This window comes from Aspergillus alliaceus, assembly GCF_009176365.1.
Source record: "Aspergillus alliaceus strain CBS 536.65 unplaced genomic scaffold BDW43scaffold_8, whole genome shotgun sequence".
NCBI lineage: Eukaryota > Fungi > Ascomycota > Eurotiomycetes > Eurotiales > Aspergillaceae > Aspergillus > Aspergillus alliaceus.
The window spans coordinates 729,393-750,418 of record NW_022474691.1 but is presented as its reverse complement, the minus strand read 5'-3'; the positions used below and the strand labels follow the sequence as shown (position 1 = coordinate 750,418).

The following is a 21,026-nucleotide window of genomic DNA, read 5'->3' as shown; positions in this document are numbered from 1 at the left end:
AGTTTAGAAGCTTATTTGAAAGAACACCAGGGCCTAAGCTCTATTACTAGGCGGGACTTCTTCAGGCTATTTTAGCCAGGATGGATAAAAGCCTTATCTGCAAGAAATATCGAAAGTACATAGAGATCGGTTAGATTATAGCCTTTTAATCTTGAATATTGTATTGATCCGTTTTAAAAAGATAGAGGACCAATGATTCTCTTCTAGTAGCTCTTCTAGATTTGTTTTACATGCAGAAGACTGGAGAAAGATCAAACGGCTTATTAGAGAGATTTTAACTGATATTAAAGATAAAAATACTAAGACGTGAAGCCGGACTATACACTATCTCTTTATAGAGAATATAGGCTTTAGAAAAAAAATATTTGGGAATAAGAAGCTGCTCCGTCAGCGTGAGAAATCTCTATATATTAAAGCCTAAACCTCTAAGAATAGTGGTGTAGACTTTTACTCTCCAAACAAGATCTATCGGGTTCGGCAGGTTAACCAGGAGAAGGCTCTATATAGCTTGCCAAAGCCATAAACGAAAAAGAAGCTATGCTGGTAACAGATAAAAGACGAGAAATAATAAAACTATAGGTAAGGAGAGAAAGATATGAGGGGTCTCTACACGAGAAGCTCGCCTCCAAGAGGTAAAGTAAAAGAAGTGGTAAAAGGAGAGAGAGCGCCTGGCTAAGGAAGCATCTATATAGCTTTAAAATGACTTTAAAATAGCCAGAGTAGATAAGGAAAAGTTCTCAACATCCTTTAAATTAGATATTCAAGAGATTATTACTACCCCAGCGCCTGAAGTTCTTGAGGCCCCTCCCACCATAAATCGTCGACGAAGGCAGATCCGCCTACCACAGCGCTTTCGGAACTAAATAATCGCTATATAGGCGTATTAGGAGTTTAATCTTATTACCTTAGAAGATCTCGGTATAGTTCTAATTGTATGTGGCTCTAAAGCTTCATTTTTAACGCGGTGTTGGTGTTGGGAAATCGGGCGGTAGGCGGTAAAGTACGTTACGGTATACCTAGTTGAATGCACCTGCAAAGTTTCGGTTTGGTTAGGACAACCTTTAAACTAGAGCCCGCCTCCGGAAGGTCAGTCCGAGGTGTGGTGCAGGCCTACAGCTCCATTGCTGACGAAAGGTACCATTAATCCTGCCTAAATGCACGCCTGTGCAACATCAGCCAGCCATGGATCTTCCGACAGGATAAAATGGGAATCTTGTCGCCCGGAGCTGCCGCTGGTGCTGCCAGGTGTCAACCTACCTTCCCCATTACAAAAGTAGTGAACAAATCCGAGCCCAGTAGTCTCCTCTTGCTAGAAAAATTAAAATTTTGTCTATAAACGCGGACTAGAAGCGAAGGGAGACCATAAAAGACCCAGCAACACGCAGCGTTTTTCGGCTCTTTCCCGTGGTTCTCTACAATTTCGCATTATTTCTGTTTCTGTGGTCAGCTGAGCCCATGCTGTGCTGTAGAAAGCCGGATAGCTGGCTGAGACTATGTGGCGGTTCTAGGCCAATGGGCGAGGCAGATTATGGTGGCTCTGGCCGTAATTGTCATGGCATGCTGGATAGTGTTGCCCTCGGCGATCCCGTGGCCGAAATATATAATTGAAAGAACAACTTGCTATCTTGGTTTACTACCACCACGGACCAATTTTCTCTTCAGGAATCTTATCTCAGCTCCCGTGGACTTTGTCTATTTCTTTCCTCTCTCAGGTCTTTGCTAGGTCTTTACTAGGTCTTTACTGGATATACCGGATATTATGGCCCCAAAATCAGACCTTTTGCTCTGGCTCTACCTCCTGGTGGCCGCAGCCCTAGCAAATCAAGCACCTCCTAACTCAGACATATGCTTTGCCTCCAACAAAGCCTTGCCGAGGGAAAATTATGATGCCTGCTGCCCAAGCAAGTCCCAGAGCGGCACGGGCTACGTCGGTGATTTCCAATTCAGATACCAGTGTGGGTTAACTCCGGATCCAGCCGGCGAAGAAGTGCCTCATAAGGTCGGCAGTATACTTGACTGTGCGACTCTCTGTGCGGAGAACACTGACTGTAAGGCGGGGACATGGGATTACCAGTACGGCCGATGTTATCTGACGACGAATATGTCCGGGACAAAGCCGTCGCCTCTCTGGGTGCTGCTGGAGAAAAGCGCTAAGTCGGATTGCCAGAAAGTGGAGGCGGCTCTCCGGCAATGCAAGATGGCCGAAGACACCTGCCAGAGCTTGAATTCGCAGCTACAACTGGAAAGGGACACAGCGGTGGAACATTACAACACTTGTCAGACTACAAGCACGCAGATTCAGCAAGAGAGAGACACCGCTGTGAGCAACCTCAATACATGCGAGAAAACAAACTCAGACCTTCTGGTGGAGAAAAATACTGCAGTGAGTAATTATAACACTGCGCTGGAAAATTACCATACCTGCGAGAGCGCAAAGGCACGGTTGCAGCAGGAGAGAGATACAGCAGTGACCAATTACAACAACTGTCAAGCACATGTTTCCCAGGTAGAAACAGCAGTACTTAATCCACTCACGAGCTCTATCCGAGTTGGCCCGACCATATACGCACTCTTTCGTCAGAAAACATTTAGTCGGCATAATTTCTACTCGTTCAGCTCTAGTAGCTTTTATGACTGTTCAACGGCTTGCTCTGCTCGGCCGGAGTGTCGCGGCCTTGTATACGGCTATGCGGACAAGTCGTGTTGGTTATTTTCTGAGTACCAGAACCCCCCTGTTGTCACCGCGACTTACCCGAATGTCATAGCTGCTGTTCCTCTGTAAACACTCTGGGACGTAAACTGGGCGAAAATTGGAAACATGCATGCTGGTGGGGAAAGAGATAATTGCAATTTCAGATAAGAAAGGTTCAGTTCCAGTAACTCTGGGTATCCCGCGCGCCGGGGGGTATATGTGTGTGCGCGTCTGTGGTCATACGCAGGCTCTTCGCATCTTGGTGACATGTAGATTATTCCTATAGCTATACGTGTACGTATTGTATGTACTTGCAATGTACCGTTTCATGTAAGCTTGCGGACTTTGGACTCCCTTGGGGCCCTGTGCTGACCTTGCTAGTTTAATTTCTGTTACAGTATGCGGGTCCTCTGGTTTGCGGTTTCATGAGTCGTTCAAGAAATTGCAAACCCGGAATGAAACGAGACATAAGGAAATAAAGCAAACATTTTTGGATGTACCGTACAGTGATAGAAGATATAAGGAAGCAGGAGAACTGCTAGTGCAGTTGAAGGTGTAGAACAGTTGGCGGGGTCAGTGAGGACTGGCACTCCCTGACCAGCAAAGGACCTGACCTTTCTACGGGCAGATCCCAGGAGAAGATTCTGAGTCTTCGGTTCAGGCCATTTTCTGCGATGCTGGAGACTTTCCTTGATAAAATCCGCAAAGACAGAGACATCGGTCGAGCTCTGAAAGACATTCGAAAGAACAATACCGTCCTAATAATATGCAAGCAGTATCTGATATCGCTGATCACGATGAAACTTAGATACTTGAATGGAGCTATGTCAAGATTATGTGATAGTTCCTTTTCTATATTTCAGAGAACTATCTAAATTATATTCTGCTCAATGATTTTAGTATAGGCGGAGTATATGGAGGATCTAACTAACGAATATAATGAATCAATGTCTTCTCTTAGATATCATCAAGCCTTTTTGTAGTGGCTGGATGTGAGAAAAGCCTGCTTGGAGTCGCTGATAAGGCAGCATCTACATGTGCTGGGATAAGATTAATGAAGGGGAATGGGCCCGTGGTAATAGTAGACTGAGCTAACAAGCTGACTCTTTGCACTCTATATTTTGGCTGGGGGTTTCATTTTATTAGTTAAGAGGGGTGACATAGATGATTCACCATGGAGGGATTTCCGGCTCTGTCTGTGACCACAAGACAAGTGGACTGCACCACCTGGCAGGTCATGGCAACCATAGGCAGCTGAGCGGTAAACAAACATATAGCCTGCCTCATCTATTAGGCTAGGTTCGCCACAGGGTACCAGCCAGTCAGCTCTCTGCAGCTCATCTGGTGTTCAGCTGGCCTCGAAAGCAGAAATATATCACGGATAGAGGTTTAGGCAATAATGAATGAGTGATAGTTACGTGACCCTTGGCCCATAAGGGCAACACAACACAATAGCTTCATGTTTTCTTTTCTTCTCCTCTCTTTAGCTTAGTCTCTTGGTGATAGACTACCTAATCAACTATTGATTCAGCTAAGTCCCTTACAAAATAGTCAGAAATAGAACGAAATACTAAGTAAAATGCAGACTCGCTGCATGTTGCTGGATTAAATTTGACCTCTCTCTACTTTTTGGTGTACTTGGACATCGATTTTCCATCAATCAGGTGGTCATCAAAGGGGCAACAGGGATTGGATTGGGTCACTGTTCCTGCGGTGGCGCGGGTAGATTGAGACCTTGCAGTAGCAGCGGCAGCCCCGGGTGCGTATCCTCCTGTTCCGTACCGTCAAAAGGTCTATGGCTGGCTGATGTTACTCAGGCATGCATTGGGGCGGGTTTAATGTCACAATGCGTCTGTAATAACGCTGTGGAGCCATCGGACTGTATATGAGATTAAATGAACCAATCTGGATAGCGTTAGTCTTGTCTTAGATTCATCGGCTATCAGCTAGGTCAGTGAACACTAAGACAGCGCAACCACTGACAGTCCGTCGTCTATTCTATCCTCATTTGTAGGAACTCGGAGCCTATATATAGTGCTTCGAAAACATGGCAGAATAATATAGTGGTATGGTCTCCTTAGTTATCATTGCATTGGTTCTGGGCGCCAAGAAGTCAACCCGCGAGAGGGGCAGAACCAGCAACTACGCCTGCTCAGCCACCAAAACAGTTCAGAGCACCGGCCGGGATTTAGAACAGGGTTCCCGTATGCCTATAGTTCGTGGGCCGCTCTGGACTCAACACACTAGTCCAGACTAGTGGATATACTGCGATTGCCCTTTCACTTCAGGTCCCGCCCAAGCGCCACCCAAGAAAAGTAATGATGTCCATGGTTTAGCTAGAGGTCCCAGACCGGGCGAAGGGACTAACATGGAATCTTACTGAATCAAACTAAACATCAGTAGACACTAGCGTGGTCTAGACATATAAAGAAGCTAAAAGGCCCTATGGAACTCAAAACAGCTTATCCTATTTTTTATCACTGTGTCCATTTTCGTTATTTTTGAACGCACAATAACGCCAAAATGCGACAGTTCAGATTCCTCTGCATCTCCATGCTTTTAACACTAGGTCAGGGGCAAGAAGAGACAGGACAGACACAGCAGGTATTGCTGGGCACAGAAAACAAAGAAAATGTCTTGTTCCAGGGTAGATACAGTCTGAACGAAATCTATCCAGCAAAAGATACAGCAGGGCAAATCAAATGTTGCCCGAAAGGTTCAATCTTTGATGGAAAAGACTGCATGCCTGCCCCTTGCCCGCCTGGCCAATACTGGCACGGCACCAAGTGTGTTGATTACCCGCTGCCCCCGTGCGCACATGGCTTCACGTACGATGCAGCCACAAGGGGCTGCATACCTCCGGCATGTCTGTCTGGTCAGGTTTGGGACGGCAACAAGTGTGCTGACCCGGGAACCCCGTGTGCACTACTAGGCTTTACCTACAATGAGGTAACAAAGCGCTGCGAGAAACATTGCCCACCTCCTCAGTATTCAAACGGCGCAAAGTGTGTTACAGTCCTGCTGCCCCCGTGTGAATCCGGCTACATATACAACACAGCCACAGGACGCTGCGAAACTCGTTGTCTACCTCCTCAGTACTGGGACGGCACCAAGTGTACTGATCCGGTATACCCATGCCCAGACAACTACACCTACAATGCAGCCATGAGGACCTGCGTGCCGAAAATCCCGCGTTGCCCACCTGCTCAGTACTGGGACGGCACCCAATGCGTTGAACACCAGACGTGCAGCCAATGTGTAGATGGTTTCACCTACGATGAAGCTACAGGACGCTGCGTGAAACCTTGCCCGCCAGCTCAGTACTGGGACGGCGCCAAATGTGCTGAACACCAGACATGCAGTGAATGTGCAACTGGCTTCACCTACAATAAAAATACCGGGGCCTGCGAGTAGCCTCTCACTCCCTGCCTCCCTGCTAAGATAGGATGGGGCTGTGTTATACTCTGCCCCCTGCGTCACCAAACTTCTGAGGTGCAGTACGACAGCATCAATACTACCTATCCGGGATTCTAAGATAAACCACTTTTAGGCGACTAGATAACCACTCGGCATTTCAACCGCAAAATGCAGAGATGGTCTTGCAGAGATATATACGCAGCAAAGTAGGTAGCTATAATCAATAGAATTGTCATAGAAATGTGAACACTTAGGTTTTCAACCCAAACTCTAAACCCGCAAAGAAAATAAATGACGGTATTATATGCTAATTTTACACAGGTTCTCATGGTGATTCTACTGTATTTCATAGGCAATCCCATAGTATATGTAACTTTACGTCTTAGCGAGTTGTTGGAGTAGCTGATGGGTACCTGAAAAGCAATAGGCCTCGCCATAACCCGCGGGTTACCCGTTGCGGGTTACCCAAAACCCGCAAATTTGAGGGTTCCGGGTTGGGATCAGTAACCCGCCGGCGGGTTGTAGGTGATCGCGGGTAACCTGTGAGGGTTTTGCGGGCTACCCGCGGGTTATCAAACATAAAAATAAATTATGAAATTTACACTATGTTTTATCTCTGTAAAAGTCCTTTTCTCTATGTATTTTTAGTATCTATCTATTTATATAGAAAGAAAATATAGCTATTAATCTATTAAGTTTATTAAACTAATAAAAAATGAGGTCTTAAAATTTTTTATTAAAATTCTTTTACGGTATCAAAAATGGTACTTGTTAGGCTCAGCTTAGGGTCTGAACTTTCCACTAGTCAAAAAGACCACTATGTTTGAACCCATCAGGGTTCAAACTTCCCTAAGCGCCTTATATAGTATCGCACTGGTTAGGTGACGCATACCACACCTAACAGTATTGCTCTCAAGTATTAAAATATATACGTTTAACTACAAAATATATAATTACAGACAAAATCCCCAATACTGACTTATCTTCTTTTATTTATAATATATATGCTACACAGTATATCTACACTATATATCTTATATTTAACAAGGGGATACCTAAGAAAAATAGCTAAATCAAAGGTGTATTTAGTGACAGTATAATATTATGCTACTGACTCACCGAGTTATCCATCCTATTTTAGGAAAGGTGCGGGAGATTTATGCAAAAACGGATTATATGCGGGTAGGGTAACCCGCGGGTTACCCGTGGGGGTTTGAGGGCCGGGTGACGCAAATCTGCGGGTTAGGGTAACGGGTTGGCAACTCCAACCCGTTTGTGGGTTATGGCGAGGCCTAGGCTAGTTCATGGTATTTAGACACTGAGGCTTAGTGATGTTTAGCGTATGCTACCTTTTTATCCTTAATTCTTTTAAGCGTAATCCACTTTTCAATTTCATTCCTGCTGTTTCAACTTGTAATGCCGTGATTTGAATGCACTTGCATGTGGAGCCACAACATCGAGTCTTGCTAGGTAGTGTTTATTTATTAAACTAGGCAATTATTAAAACGGTTAGCTCTAGTTCATGCTAAAGTAGCAGCTGCATAAGTGATGAATACAAACTGCTAAAACCCTGTCAACATTAGCTTGTTTCAGTAAGTCCTTGTACAAATGATTGACTGCACTAACCTCATTGAAGATACCACCTGCTTAATATGAGCCCCAATGTGAGCTTATATGCTAACTGTATTGTATAAACTTATTCAGCTAGCTTGATAATTAACTAGTTATCTAGGTTAGAATTATAGAGACAATTAAAGTAGGTAGGAACCAGGAGATACCCTAACTACTCTGAATCCGGTCAACGCCAGGAGCTGATCCTTATCAAGAGAGGATAGTGGCGGGTTGGTCCGAGGTGTGTGGTTCATGTTCCACACGGTCATTGACAAATTGTAACGTAAAACCCGCCCTAATATACACCCCTTGCAACATCAGCTAACCACACATCTTTAGACTGTAAAAATAGGAGACCAAGCGCCCGGGGCTGCTGCTGCTACTACTAGGTCCCAATCTGCCTGCGCCACCATATAAATAGTGACCCAGTCTAATCCCTATTGTCCCTATTGATGGCCGCATGATTGATGGAAAATTTTAATTTCCCTACCTATAGGCACGGCGCAAGGTGGGGAAAGTTCGTATTTGATCCAGCACCATGCGCCTGTTGTGCCTCTTAATTGGTATACTTCCTCTTTAGGACTATTTCTGCTGTTGGGACCACCTGAACCTAAGATATGCTATAAGAGCTGGCTGGCTGGCTAATACAATGTGGCGGCTCTAGTGTAATAGGTAAGACAAATTATAGGGTCAACAGTAATTCTAGATGGCTCTACTATCATGACATGCCGGGCATGCCGTTCGGAGTAGTCCACTATTTTGTAGTCATATACAGTGCTGAGTATGTGTATTCCTGATCAAAGCCTCTAGTTAAATATATAACGGCACGCGCTAGCTAGGTAAATTGACTTATTATTACCACAGATATCTATTTCTTTGATACCTAATTATTCTAGTATTTGCCAATCGTCTTATTTATTCTCTTGATCAAGCCTCTACTAGATTTACATCGGACACTATGGCACTAAAACGAATTTTTTGGCTCTGGCTTTGTCTTCTGCTGACTGCAGCTCTTGCAAATCAGGCGTCTCTCATCTCGGACAGTACATGTTTAGCTTCGAGCAATGTCTCCCCAAAGACGAGTTATGACGCCTGCTGCCCAAGCAAATCCCAGAGCGGCACAGGCTATGTCGATAATATTCAATTCAGATACCAGTGTGGGTTAACTCCGGATCCAGCCGGCGAAGAAGTGCCTCATAAGGTCGGCAGTATACATGACTGTGCGACTCTCTGTGCGGAGAACACTGACTGTAAGGCGGGGACATGGGATTACCAGTACGGCCGGTGTTATCTGACGACGAATATGTCCGGTACAAAGCCGTCGCCTCTCTGGGTGCTGCTGGAGAAAAGCACTAAGTCGGATTGCCAGAAAGTGGAGGCGGCTCTCCGGCAATGCAAGATGGCCGAAGACACCTGCCAGTCTGCAAGGAAAGAGTGCGAGTCTAACCACGCAGAGTGCCTGCGGCAGCAGGTTGAGCTCCAGCGCCAGAAGGATGCTTTGACCAAGGAGAACAATGATTTAACGACGAAGTTGGATGCCGCAGAGAAGACCAACGCACAACTCCAGCAGGAGAGAAACACGGCGCTAACAAATTATGGCACCTGTCAAGCGCAAGAGACTCAACTCCGGACGGCATATGCGACCCTGCAAACCCAATTTCAGAAGACACTGCCATGCCCGGACGGGGAGGAACTGACAATGGGTGGCATCAGGTACAAAATATACTGCGGTAGGGGCGTGTCGGAAGCTGGTTTTAATGGTAATCATGGTGGTGGAGTCGGAGACATCGGGTTCCACCAATGCCTTTCCGTTTGTTCCGCAGATGCCACATGCAAGGGCGTCAATTATTGGTATTACGGCGACAAGCCTGTTTGTAGCATGGCCGACATCTACGAGAACCCGCCCACAGGCTCAGGTGGGTATAGGTGTATCGGCGCAGTTCCTGTCTCCCCGAAATAAAATAATGGGCCATTTCATCAGCGGTACAAATTGGTGCAGAGAGGATCAAGCATGGGGGAAGATGCTTTTGGCTTACCGTCCGCTGGGCTCTTAGTCTGCCAATTAGATAAACCCTGGTTGATTTGTTTGCCGCTGCCGCAACCTGGAATGAGCCTTGTCTGATGATAAAGATTTTTCTGGCCATCTATGCACCCAACTGTTTACCCTCTTTTGTACATCAGCTCACCAGTCTAATCGTCAGAATCAATGTCCAAGTGATTCTTTGATTTTCCTATTGCGCTGTGTTTTATTGAACCAAGGCATGGCACGGAATGTTTCTACGTGCAAGTAGGCTCAGTCTATGGAGGTTGTCTCGAGTCCGTTTGCTTTCCCCGGTGCGTTTTGGTCCAGAAAGGTTGAGAAGATTACAAATATCAAGAGCGGCTGAAAGATGGAGGTTACCAATTAACGAACATTTGATGTGCCCATAGTTATAGGCATCATTGGAAGTTTCTCCTCGATGTCTTGCTTTTGTCGACCTTCTTTTTCTAACTTATAGGAATCGTAGGCAATGTCTCTCTATTACTACACACCCTTCTAGTTATGGGAAAGCGTTGGATATCTACTCATAGTAAAACTGAATCCGTCTATCCATATATAGCTGCGTCAAGTACAGAATATCGTGATGGGTCAGCCTGGGAATTTCACCGTGGTTCACCACGGTATTATGTACGAACATACTAAATGTACCTGCCGTACCAACATGGGCTTGCAGATAAATTCTACCACAGTATGGAACAAAGGTCGGAGGGAATGTATCTATATCATTCTAATATAGTGCTCCATAAGCAGTGAAGCTCTATCTATAGTATATAAATCCTCTAATTCATGAGTTGTATTCAAACACCACACACATCCCCTCTTAGAGTCACAACATCATGCCTTGCTAGGTAGTGTCAGGGCCTAGGCCGAACCCTACCTGAGGCACCAGGTCTACTCTATTCACTGTTAATCTGATCCTACAACACAAGATCCCACAGTTCTTATATGATAGAATTCTTTCCTTCTTACTCTCTTCCTTCTCTACGTTTGATGTTTCGTTAGATTGCCACTTTAGATATGATTCATACATATTACTACATATTACAAGGTGTACAGGATCATCACAGGCAGTGCTTAGTAAACTAGGCAACTAGGAAAGCGGTTAGCTCTAGCTAATGCTAGAATAACAGCTGCATAAGTGATGAATACAAACTGCTAAAACCCTGTTAACATTAGCTTGTTTCAGTAAGTCCTTGTATAAATGATTGACTGCACTAACCTTATTGAAGATGCCACCTGCTTAAGATAAGCTCCAATATAAGCTTATATAACTACTCAGGAGGAGCTGTATTATATAAATTTATTCAGCTAGCTTAATAATTAACTAGTAATCTAGATTAGAATTATAGATATAATTAAAGTGGGTAGGAACCAGGAGATGCCCTAACTACTCTGAATCCGGTTAACACCAGGAGCTGATCCTTATCGAAAGAGGATAGTGGCGGGTTGGTCCGAGGTAATGGTTCATGTCCCACATGACTATCTCTGACAAATTGTAACATAAACCCTGCCCTATTATATGCGTCTTGCAACATCAGCTAGCCACACACCTCTAGACAGTACAAGTGGGAGGCTAAGTGCCCAGGGCTGCCGCTGGTGCTATAGTTCTCAATTTCCCTGCGCTGCCACACGAGCAATGACTAAATCCAACCCATTGCCCCTTTTGACAACCGCGTGATTGATGGAAAATTGATATCCCTAACTAATGGCACGGTGCAAAGTGGAGAGAGTTTGTATTTAATCCAGCGTCATGCGCCTATTGTGTGACGGCCGATCAATATGATAATATTGGTGCTATCTTATCTAGAATATCAAGCATGAAGGGAAAGAGAAGGAAGTGTTGTTGGGGGCGCGAGACGTGTGAGGGGAAATAGCCAGCTATGTACAAACAGCGCAAACACCAGTGAATTCGTCACATATTGTGACTCTTGATTAGTATTTCCTTTCTATTTAAGTCTATTCCAGGTGTGGGAGTTAGCTGAACCCAAGTTGTGCTATAGGAGCTGGCTGGCTGGCTGATACAATGTGGCGTCTCTAGTGTAATAGGTAAGACGAATCATAGGCTCGGCGGTGACCCCGGCTGCCCGTTACTGAATGTCATGACATACCAAGAAGTGTAGTCTAGAAAATTTTGGTCGCAGTTGAAGCTGTGCATATGTATCCCGAACTAAAGGGTAATAGTAAAATATATATTAGCGCAAGCTGGCTTGATAGCTTGACATATTATTAACACGGACCTCCATTTGTTGAACAATATTTTAGCATCTGTCGATTCTCGCATTTATTCTCTCTACCAAGTCTCTACTCGATCTGCACTGGATATTATGGCCCTAAATCTAATTCGTTGGCTCTCGCTCTGTCTCCTAGTGACTGCGGCCTTTGCAAACGAGATATCTGACCCAGGCAACACATGTTTTGCTTCCAATAATGCCTCCCCAAAGACAAATTATGACGCCTGCTGCCCAGGCTCAGCTACAAATAGCAAGTTCCAGAGTGGCACGGGATACGCTGGTGGTGTCCAATTCAGATACCAGTGCGGGGTTTCTCCGGATCCAGCCGGTAATGAAGTGCCGCATAAGGTTGGCAGTATGCAGGACTGTGCAGCGCTCTGTGCAGAGACCACTGACTGTAAGGCGGGGACATGGGATTACCAGTTCAGCCGGTGCTTTCTGACAAACAAAATGACCGGCCAGACGAAGCTGTCGCGGCTGTGGGTGCTGCTGGAGAAAGTCAGTTCAGGCTCCCCAGAAGTGGAAAACGCTCTCAAAGAATGTCTAAGAGTCAGAGATGACTGCCAGAATACGGTGTTGCACCTTGAGGAAAGTGTGGATACTCTGACGAATCAACTGATCGCCTGTCGCGCCGGTGACGGCGGCAAAGAAGGCGGCCTGGCAAAGCGATCGGGCTGTCCGACTGCAGATGGAAAGAAGGTCACTGTTGGATCTTCAACATACACCATTACCTGCAGTCGGTCTTACGTTTCTGGTCAGGACAAGAAGAGGCTCGTGCCTAAAGTGGCTTCTTTTGAGGATTGTGTTTCCCTCTGCTCGGATGAGACATCTTGCCAAGGCATCACCTATGATGAACGGCCAGGGCAGCAGTGGTGTTGGGTCCACTATGAGATTGGTGTGGAGGAGATCACCAGCAATGTGGTGGCAAGACGATTGGACTAGGGCGTTAGCTCGCAGGTTCTTTCATGTTGTAGTAGCACTAGGGTTTTGACAGGCTGGATGAGGGAAGCTGGTCTAATGTCAGATTATAGGGTCGGTTTTTCTCGTATATACTGAGATATATAGGCCCCTGTACGTGGCCGCCGTTATGGCCCCCTGTCGTTGCTGGTCAAGACTACGACTAACGTACATAGTTTAGTTAATTAAATGGAGCCCTGTTATATAGCCTCGTCAGACACCACAATTCTTTTTCCTATGTTATATTTCTCATGGTTTCCTCATTGGAGGTCTATTTTATTAACCACATCGGAAGTGTTGTGGGAAACATAGAAATTAAACAAGATTTCGAATTGATTTCAGTACATACCTCTATTCTCACACCAACCGATTATAACTTACGCAGGCGCAATGGCAAGAGTAATTATAGACAACGTTGTTGGTCTTAAGTGATTAGATCATTCAGGGGAATACATATTATCATTCATTGCCTTAGAAAACCTTTCCAAGAAAGTCTCAAAAGAGAAGAAAAACATGCGATGTACATTTAGTTATGAACTGCCAGATGGTCTAGACTTAATTAACAAAGATATGGCCATTCACAGCAGTTACATGCAGTAGACATACATGTCTTAGAGTTATATCCCCACTACACAGCTGGAGACATAATGAATTTAAGAATAATACATAAAGACAGTGAGTATCTTTAGTTAATAATAAAAATTAACCACTTATGAGGGGTGATTGACAAGGATAGGATGAGAATACCTACCTCCCTGTCTATTGAGGAATCTCGTGCCACCCCATCCGCTGCGAGCCATTAAATTTAAACGCCTCCTATAATCCATACAAAAATTGTAGAATAATTGATAACCAGATTTCAGTGGCCGTGTGCTGGCTCTATCAGTTGTTATAGCGTGGAAAACTGCAAGCGATCCAGTCTCTCTACCTTTAACGCCCCACCAAATGACAATTGGACATGCTGAGCATGTGGTAAGTATGACAATCCCAGATGTACTGGCCTGGATCTGGCGGTTTGTACCAAGTCGGTCATTGGCCAAAAACGATGAGGTCTATCCCAAGGTCTTCGCAGAGAAGGAGGAGCGCAAGTCGTGCAGACGTGGAGAGCCGGCTGACAGCTTTCTTTTATCGTCTCACGACCACGGTCGCTAGACCTATCTCATTTGAACGGGCTAATTTGCTATTCTATTATGTATCTATAGTGTAGGGCATTGGTTGAATTTGTGCAACGAGAACCGGCGCGCATCTGTATCTACGCTCTTAGAAATGAAGGTAGTTTCAGGGGTTAAATCCTATACCAACGACCTCTCCCTAACCCTCGTCTATCACGCCGAGGGGAAAGTAGTGTAGCAGAGGCAGAGATGGAAGGACTGCTGATAATAAAGGGACAAGAACTCAGTACATTATTTGACCCCGACTTTCAGAAATGTGACTCTGGAATGAAACAGAAAAGAAGATTCGAATAAATAGCGGACAAGTGGAAGCAAAGCAGTTTGGTCTTACGTAACAAATTTGAAGCTCTGTCAGATCCGAGCGAATATGACTCCTAGTTGGGTGAAGAAAGCGACTTCTAAAGAACCAGCTCTGTAGTCAGCAGGTCGGTCCCAACGCCCATAAAAGCCGACAATTCTCCATCCGCTGGGTGCCTTGAATTCAGCTTGATTGTTGTATGATGTTGTATTTCCCCTGATAAGCGTCTTGTTGGAGTTCGAGGAAGAAAGCTCCATTCCGGCCACAGCTTGGATAGTTGTCCCCGAAGAGGCATTCACATAATAAGTAAAAGACGCGTAGTAAATTTTGACCGAGGTAATGTATTCACCAATTTCATAATTGCGAGTATCCCCGAATGCAGCAATTGTATCAATGTTGGTCCTGAAGTCAGACGAAGGGTTGGCCAAGACCAACTGCAAGCCTGTAAGGCGCGTGCCTATAACATTGGAGCTCACCCCTAGAGTGACAGAGGACAAATGGCCTAGTGCATTGGTTGGACCTGGCGGGAACGCTAGGCTAGTCATTGTAGACGGAGATGCATAGTATCCGGAAAGGCCACTGTAGATGACACTCGAATCTGCCGGCCTAGCGTGATTATGAGAAGTGGACAAGACAAATGTATAACGAGATAAAGCTCACCCTGGAAGACCTGGTAAATGAGGCTGGTCGTCATAATTCCGAAGCCACACCTTGACATCGTCCAGATCCGCTGTGATCAGCCTTGTATCGTTGTAGGCGTCATGCTTCAAAACCTTCGCTGTACGTTCCGGAAAGGCGTTGAACAAGAGATGATATTTATAGACCGAATTGTCAATATTCATTGAAAAAGTCTTGCTCTCCTCCAAAATATACTTGTTATCCTCTAAGATCTTGGAATATTCGTCCACCGTTTCAGAGCCGTGGGTAGCAGTATAGAAGGCCTTCAGGGCCTCAGTTCGCCATGTCTTGCCCAAGGCTTTATCTTTGACCGCATCTTGAAACTCATTCCAGGTTTTCTTTTCAAGTTCTGTGTGGTTCCGCGACCACCATTCATACAAGATTGCTGTGTCCGCTGATTGTAAGATAGCATTTCCTGTTAGATGGATCTTTCGTTTGTCTTGTATAGACTGGTCAGCCTCCTCGAAGTGTCGGTTGCAGCGGGCAAGCCAATCTGTGATGTTGAGTGGCTTGAGCGGACCACTGAAGGTAACGACAGGCTCCATGTTTCAGGATGGCTTAGTTTGAATGTATATAGAGACGATACAGGAAGTCCGGGAATCAAGGCAGGTAATCATCGAAGTAGGTTGCGGAAATCGTGACGACTTGTAGCCGGTCAGTTATAAGTGCCACTGGATGGAAAGAAGATAGTATGGTGATGCCCCCGCGCTGTCTGTTAATACAATCTATTCTCGGAGCTGCGGCATCGGGGGCGCCGCAATTCCTATCCAGCTGATATCGTACTCACTAAGAAAGGGATCCTTACCCGAGTAGTCGGCAAGGGAGACATGTCCGCGATAAGTTGGGTGTTGTCAGTCAGCTAGCCACAGACTGGTCGTGGACACATGAGGCGTGGTGGTTTCAGAGATCCCATCCTTAACCGTATAGTCAACCATCCCTAGCGCAGTTTAGGACTATTTTGGTCATTGTGGGCTGGAGTGACGGGGTTGCAGTAGCTACTTCTATCCAGCTAAAAATCAAGTCAAGGGTCTAGACCCCCGCAGCAAACGCCAATTCCTGAATAGTATCCGGCTTGGGGCGACGCACAAGCCTCAATATACTACACTCAACGACATTAGCATTTGACATCAAACCAGCCACCCTCATTCCAGCCTGTCAAAGCCCAGTGCTACTCTAATATGAAAAGGAACTGCTGGTCAACACCCTAGTTCAGACGTCTAGCCACCACGTTACTAGAGATCTCCTCTAGACAGGTTTCCTACACTGGTTGTTTATCGTATTGTTTATCGTAAGTAATCGCTTGGTATAATGTCTCTTCGGAGCAGAGGGAAACACTATCCTCAAACCCAGGAAGGGACCTTGAGCACGAGCTTACTCTGGTCCCGACTGGAGAAATAAGACCGGCTGCAAGAAACGGCATATATCGAAGATCCAACAGTGACCCTGTTACCATCAGCAGTCGGACAGCCGTACTGATCGCTTTCCACGGTCGCGGTCTTTGTCACCGCCACCATCACGACAGGAGATCGGCTGATTCGCCAGAGTATCTACCTTCTTCTCAAGATACACTATTGTATCCTGAGAGCCATTATAGTCTTTCTGCAAGCCATTGTGCTTCTGTACTAGTGCTTCTTTTTCCCTTTCCAGCCTGACCACTTTATCATTTAAAGTGGATTTTCCCGCCCCACATTGTTCCTCCAATAGTTCCTTCATATCGGCTATCACCGTATGACACCTCAGTATTTCCTTACCAACAGCGGTTTTGGCCTCGGCCGTGCAATCCGGCAAAATGACTTTTTAGACGTCGTGCACCGGGAACGAATTAAGTCACTGCTCATGTAGTGGCATGGGTAGTTTTGGCCTGGCAGTGGCAGCGGCAGCCCGGGACGCCTAGTCACCAATTTCGTACTGTCTAAAGATCCATGGCGGGCTGATATTGCACGGGCGTGCATTAGGCGGCCGAATGCTATAATTCGTCGGCAGTGTAAAGGAACCAATCAGGATAACGTTAGACTTGTCTTAGGTTCATTGACCCACCTGGCCTCAGCTAGGTCAGCAAGCACTATGACAGCGCAACCACTAACAGCCCGTCGTCTGTTATATCCTCTTTTGCAGGAACCCGGAGCTTGTATGCACGTGGCTTAAAAACATGCTAGAATAATATAGCAGTACGTATTCATTGGTTATCATTGGCTTTGGGCGCCAAAAACGCAAACCCACAAGAGAAGCGGAACCAGAAACTACACGAGCTCGACGACCAAAACTGTTCGGATCACAGCCAGAGAAACAGCACAAGATTCATTATAGGCCTGTAGTTTGTCGGTCACTACAATCTGTACACACTAAATTTATGCTTGTGGATGGATATACTGCGATTTCCCTTTCAGCTCAGCTTCCCGCCCAAGTACCAATAAAGAAAAGTAATAATATCTATATTTCAGCTACAGATTACAGACCGGGCGAAAGGACTAACATTAAGTTTAATTGACTCTATTTATAAAAGCTCAGCTCTCTAAGTAGACATAATTACCGCCATAAAATCTAATAATCGTTGAGTGTCTTTCCGGCTTGCCTTACCCTGTATTTTTCTTTTTTCAACATGAGTTATCCTGGGGATATGGAGCATGTTGGCACCTTTAGTGGACTGCTCAAACCACAGACTGGCTCGCCCGCTGCAACTGACACTTCCAGGAGACTAAGTCATCCATAGAAGACAAAGACAAGATCCACTAAACAGGAAATGCTATCCTACAATCAGCAGATACTGCAATCTTGTATGAATGGTGGTTGCGGAGCCACACGGAACTTGAAACAAAACCCTGGGATAAGTTTCAAGATGCGGTCAAAGATAAAGCTCTGGGCAAGACATGGCGAACTGAGGCCCCAAAGGCCTTCTATACCGCTACTAACAGCTGCATGTCCTTTGATGAGTTCTCCAGGATTCTGAGTGATAATATGTTTATTTTGAAGGGGAACAAGACCTTACCGACATGTATTGATGTCTCTACCTTCAAGTATTATGTATTATATAACGCTGCGCCGGAACGTACCAATCAGGTTTTAAAACACGATGCCTATAATGATGCAAAGTTGATTACGGCATATTCAGATGATATTCAGGAGTGGCTTCAAAAATATCCAATCCCCTCTGGATAAGCTTTGCTCGTCTCTATATATATTTGCCTATTACCTTTCCGACAATCCTTATAGGCTGCCAGCTTCCTGCACGATCATCCTCAGCGGCATATCTGGAAAAGAGACAACTACAACATACATGAATACCCTTGCGCTCACGCCAGATCCATCTAGTCATTTATCCAGTGTCGCTCTAGGCCTAGACAATGTTATTGGCTCGCGCCTTACATGAGCATGGTCTTTGCCAACTCTCGAATCAATTTCAACCTAACTGCTGGTAATGTTAAATTTGAGAAGAGTCGCCCCTATAAACCTGGTGAATATGTTACTGCTGTCCATATTCACTATACATCCTTTTCTTATTACCCGAATGCCACTTCAGGCGCAACTATCCAGGTTGTGGCTGGTATGGAGCTTTTCTCCTCGAACGTTAGCACAACGCTGACCTGTGGGAATACATCATCTTACACCAGTCAAGTGGAATTCCGGGCACCCAGTGGATGGAGAATTGTTGGTTTCTACGGATATTAGGATCGACGTAGGGACTACAGATTTGAGGAAGTTGCTTATTTCACCTAACTAGGTGTCACGTTTGCTCGGACCTGACTGTCGTTGAAACTTACTATTATGCAAGGCCAAGCTGTTTTGTCCCTTCTGTTGAAGAGAATTTTTTTTCACGATTGCCAGGGCCTGAACCATCTCACGAAGCGGAAATTTTTTTAGGCTGTCCTGGCAGACTTGGGAAAGAGCCTTATATCAAAAAAAATATTGAAAGTGTATGGAAATCAGTTGGTTCATGGCTATAGAACCTAGAAATTGTTTTGAAGCGCTTTCACCAAAAAGGAGATAGCAGGCCCTCTTCCAGCGAGTCCTCCCATTCAGTACTACGTGCAGAAGACTGGAATAGGATCAAAAGGCTTCTAAAGTAGGTTGTCACTGATATTTATAATTAAAATTATATTCTACGATATATCTCTCAACCGAGAGTACCTTTCTTAAACTCCGCTATCGAAAGAGTCCTCCTGCATAAGAAGAAGAGCCAGCGTGGAAAACCTCTACAGTTTCAATTACAGACTCCTGAGGATGGTAATGCAGTGCTTTATTCACCCAATAAGGTGCAGCAAGATATGTGCTTCCGTTGTAATTCAAAGGAAGATTGATTATGTCTCATTACTTCCGTAAACCTGAGGGTTTATATATAAGTTAAACATTAGATTGTTTGGAAATCAATTTGATCCTTATTCGGAATAAATTCCGTATAAGAACCTCTATAACCTCTATAGCTTACCTGGTCAAGCCTCAATTCACAACACATAACTGTCTAGCTAAGCTTACGGAATCACGGGTGAATATATTTTTTCATTTTGAAGATCAACTTTACCTAGTAATGAGGAGGCTAGCTCTCCCAGGTATTAAAAAATCCTTGTATTAGACAGTAGAGTTTCATGCAGTGGGTTATATTAGTACAATCTTTGTGGCTGCCACAGTGTGACAATAAGGAGGTAACTGCGCCACGCGTCTATAGACTAACACAGCCAGAGACCCTCATGTGCATATTATGTGGTTCACTTGGGTTGAGTCTAACCGTAGGAAAACCCCATTCTAACCAATCAACCCATAACTAACGGTAGTACATATGCTCATTTAGCTGATAACCTTTACAACGCATCCCATCTTGACGTTTTTCGGGTCTCTCTCCTGTTGAACCAAAACGCAGCAAGGGAAGTAAAAGGAGCTCAGACAATCACCATATACTGAGCCTATTATCTCAAGTCGTCTGCGTATTATACGTCGTTTTTCCATCGATAGTACCCAGTGCAAGCCATACAGGCTAAGGCGGGAGAATAAAAGACTCTAGTTTCCGGGTTAGCTCTCTAGAGAGATGCTATATCATGGTGATATACTGTACATCTCCATTACACTCACGACGGAAACCATTTTTATAATCTTCAGGATCTTCTAATCGAGATAGAGTACTCCCAAATAACCGGCATGGTAGAAAGCTCGCGCATATACCTGGAGTGCAAATAAGCAGTTGGATTAAACATATATATCTCGCATATATGTGTCGATGTCAGTGTAATAGTCATTGAAAAACTTGTAAGACCGTTATCTCTGTTCTATATTCCTAGGGTTTATCTTGTGCAGCAGTTCTTGTATTCCCAGTGACCAGGATTTGATATAAACAAGTGGACAAGAATATATAGACAAGTTAGGAAGATTTACTCTACATATCTTAAATAGGCGAGTACCTAGTATTTGGCCCAGTAGTACTGTCCTAGTATTTAATTGAGCATCAATGTGCTAGACTATATAGTGGCTTACCAGTATCCCCATGTAATCTGTAATATATATCTATAATATACACTGCGAGCCTGTTTAGTGCCGGCAGGCAATTTTGTCTACTGTCCAGGTCTTCAAAACGAATGATAGATATAGATACTTGACACCTCTGTTAGTCATATTTCTCTGTCCTATACTGTCCTTCATTTCCTTCCCCTACTATAGCTACAATGTGCAATTAACCAAAAATTTTAGGAGGGCTACAATTGGCTATTAAAAAGGCCTTTTCTGTGATATTCAAAGGTAACTTGAGAATGGGACTAGCCCTGATCTCTGTTACAAGAGGAACAAGTAGAGCTAGAGAAAACCGCTGTTGACATTTGATAGCTGAGTATGGCACACTTCTAGCTGTGAAGCTGCTTATTGAATATGGTATAAATATCAATGCCAAAGACAAAGAGTGAACAACACCACTCGCTTAGGTAACTATGCAGGCACTAGGGATACTCAG

At 44.8% G+C, this 21,026-nt stretch overlaps 4 protein-coding genes across 4 annotated transcripts; all 4 read left to right on the top strand.

Annotated features, from left to right (window-relative positions):
- Positions 1–1,677: 1,677 nt before the first annotated feature.
- BDW43DRAFT_241294 (uncharacterized protein) lies at positions 1,678–2,948 on the top strand. The gene has a single exon (XM_032039680.1). The coding sequence runs from the start codon at positions 1,760–1,762 to the stop codon at positions 2,780–2,782; it is 1,023 nt and encodes a 340-aa protein (XP_031903482.1). The 5' UTR covers positions 1,678–1,759; the 3' UTR covers positions 2,783–2,948.
- A 2,216-nt stretch (positions 2,949–5,164) lies between these two features.
- On the top strand, positions 5,165–6,493 carry BDW43DRAFT_267320 (uncharacterized protein). The gene has a single exon (XM_032040990.1). The coding sequence runs from the start codon at positions 5,216–5,218 to the stop codon at positions 6,104–6,106; it is 891 nt and encodes a 296-aa protein (XP_031903481.1). The 5' UTR covers positions 5,165–5,215; the 3' UTR covers positions 6,107–6,493.
- A 2,051-nt stretch (positions 6,494–8,544) lies between these two features.
- BDW43DRAFT_241278 (uncharacterized protein) lies at positions 8,545–9,836 on the top strand. The gene has a single exon (XM_032039679.1). It carries the CDS (start codon positions 8,679–8,681, stop codon positions 9,678–9,680), a length of 1,002 nt encoding a protein of 333 aa, XP_031903480.1. The 5' UTR covers positions 8,545–8,678; the 3' UTR covers positions 9,681–9,836.
- Positions 9,837–11,963: 2,127 nt separating this feature from the next.
- On the top strand, positions 11,964–13,172 carry BDW43DRAFT_267318 (uncharacterized protein). The gene has a single exon (XM_032040989.1). The coding sequence runs from the start codon at positions 12,086–12,088 to the stop codon at positions 12,932–12,934; it is 849 nt and encodes a 282-aa protein (XP_031903479.1). The 5' UTR covers positions 11,964–12,085; the 3' UTR covers positions 12,935–13,172.
- Positions 13,173–21,026: the final 7,854 nt, after the last annotated feature.

Coding starts and splice junctions, on each gene's coding strand:
- BDW43DRAFT_241294 (XM_032039680.1), top strand. CDS start 1,760: ATGGCCCCAAAATCAGACCTTTTGCTCTGGCTCTACCTCCTGGTGGCC.
- BDW43DRAFT_267320 (XM_032040990.1), top strand. CDS start 5,216: ATGCGACAGTTCAGATTCCTCTGCATCTCCATGCTTTTAACACTAGGT.
- BDW43DRAFT_241278 (XM_032039679.1), top strand. CDS start 8,679: ATGGCACTAAAACGAATTTTTTGGCTCTGGCTTTGTCTTCTGCTGACT.
- BDW43DRAFT_267318 (XM_032040989.1), top strand. CDS start 12,086: ATGGCCCTAAATCTAATTCGTTGGCTCTCGCTCTGTCTCCTAGTGACT.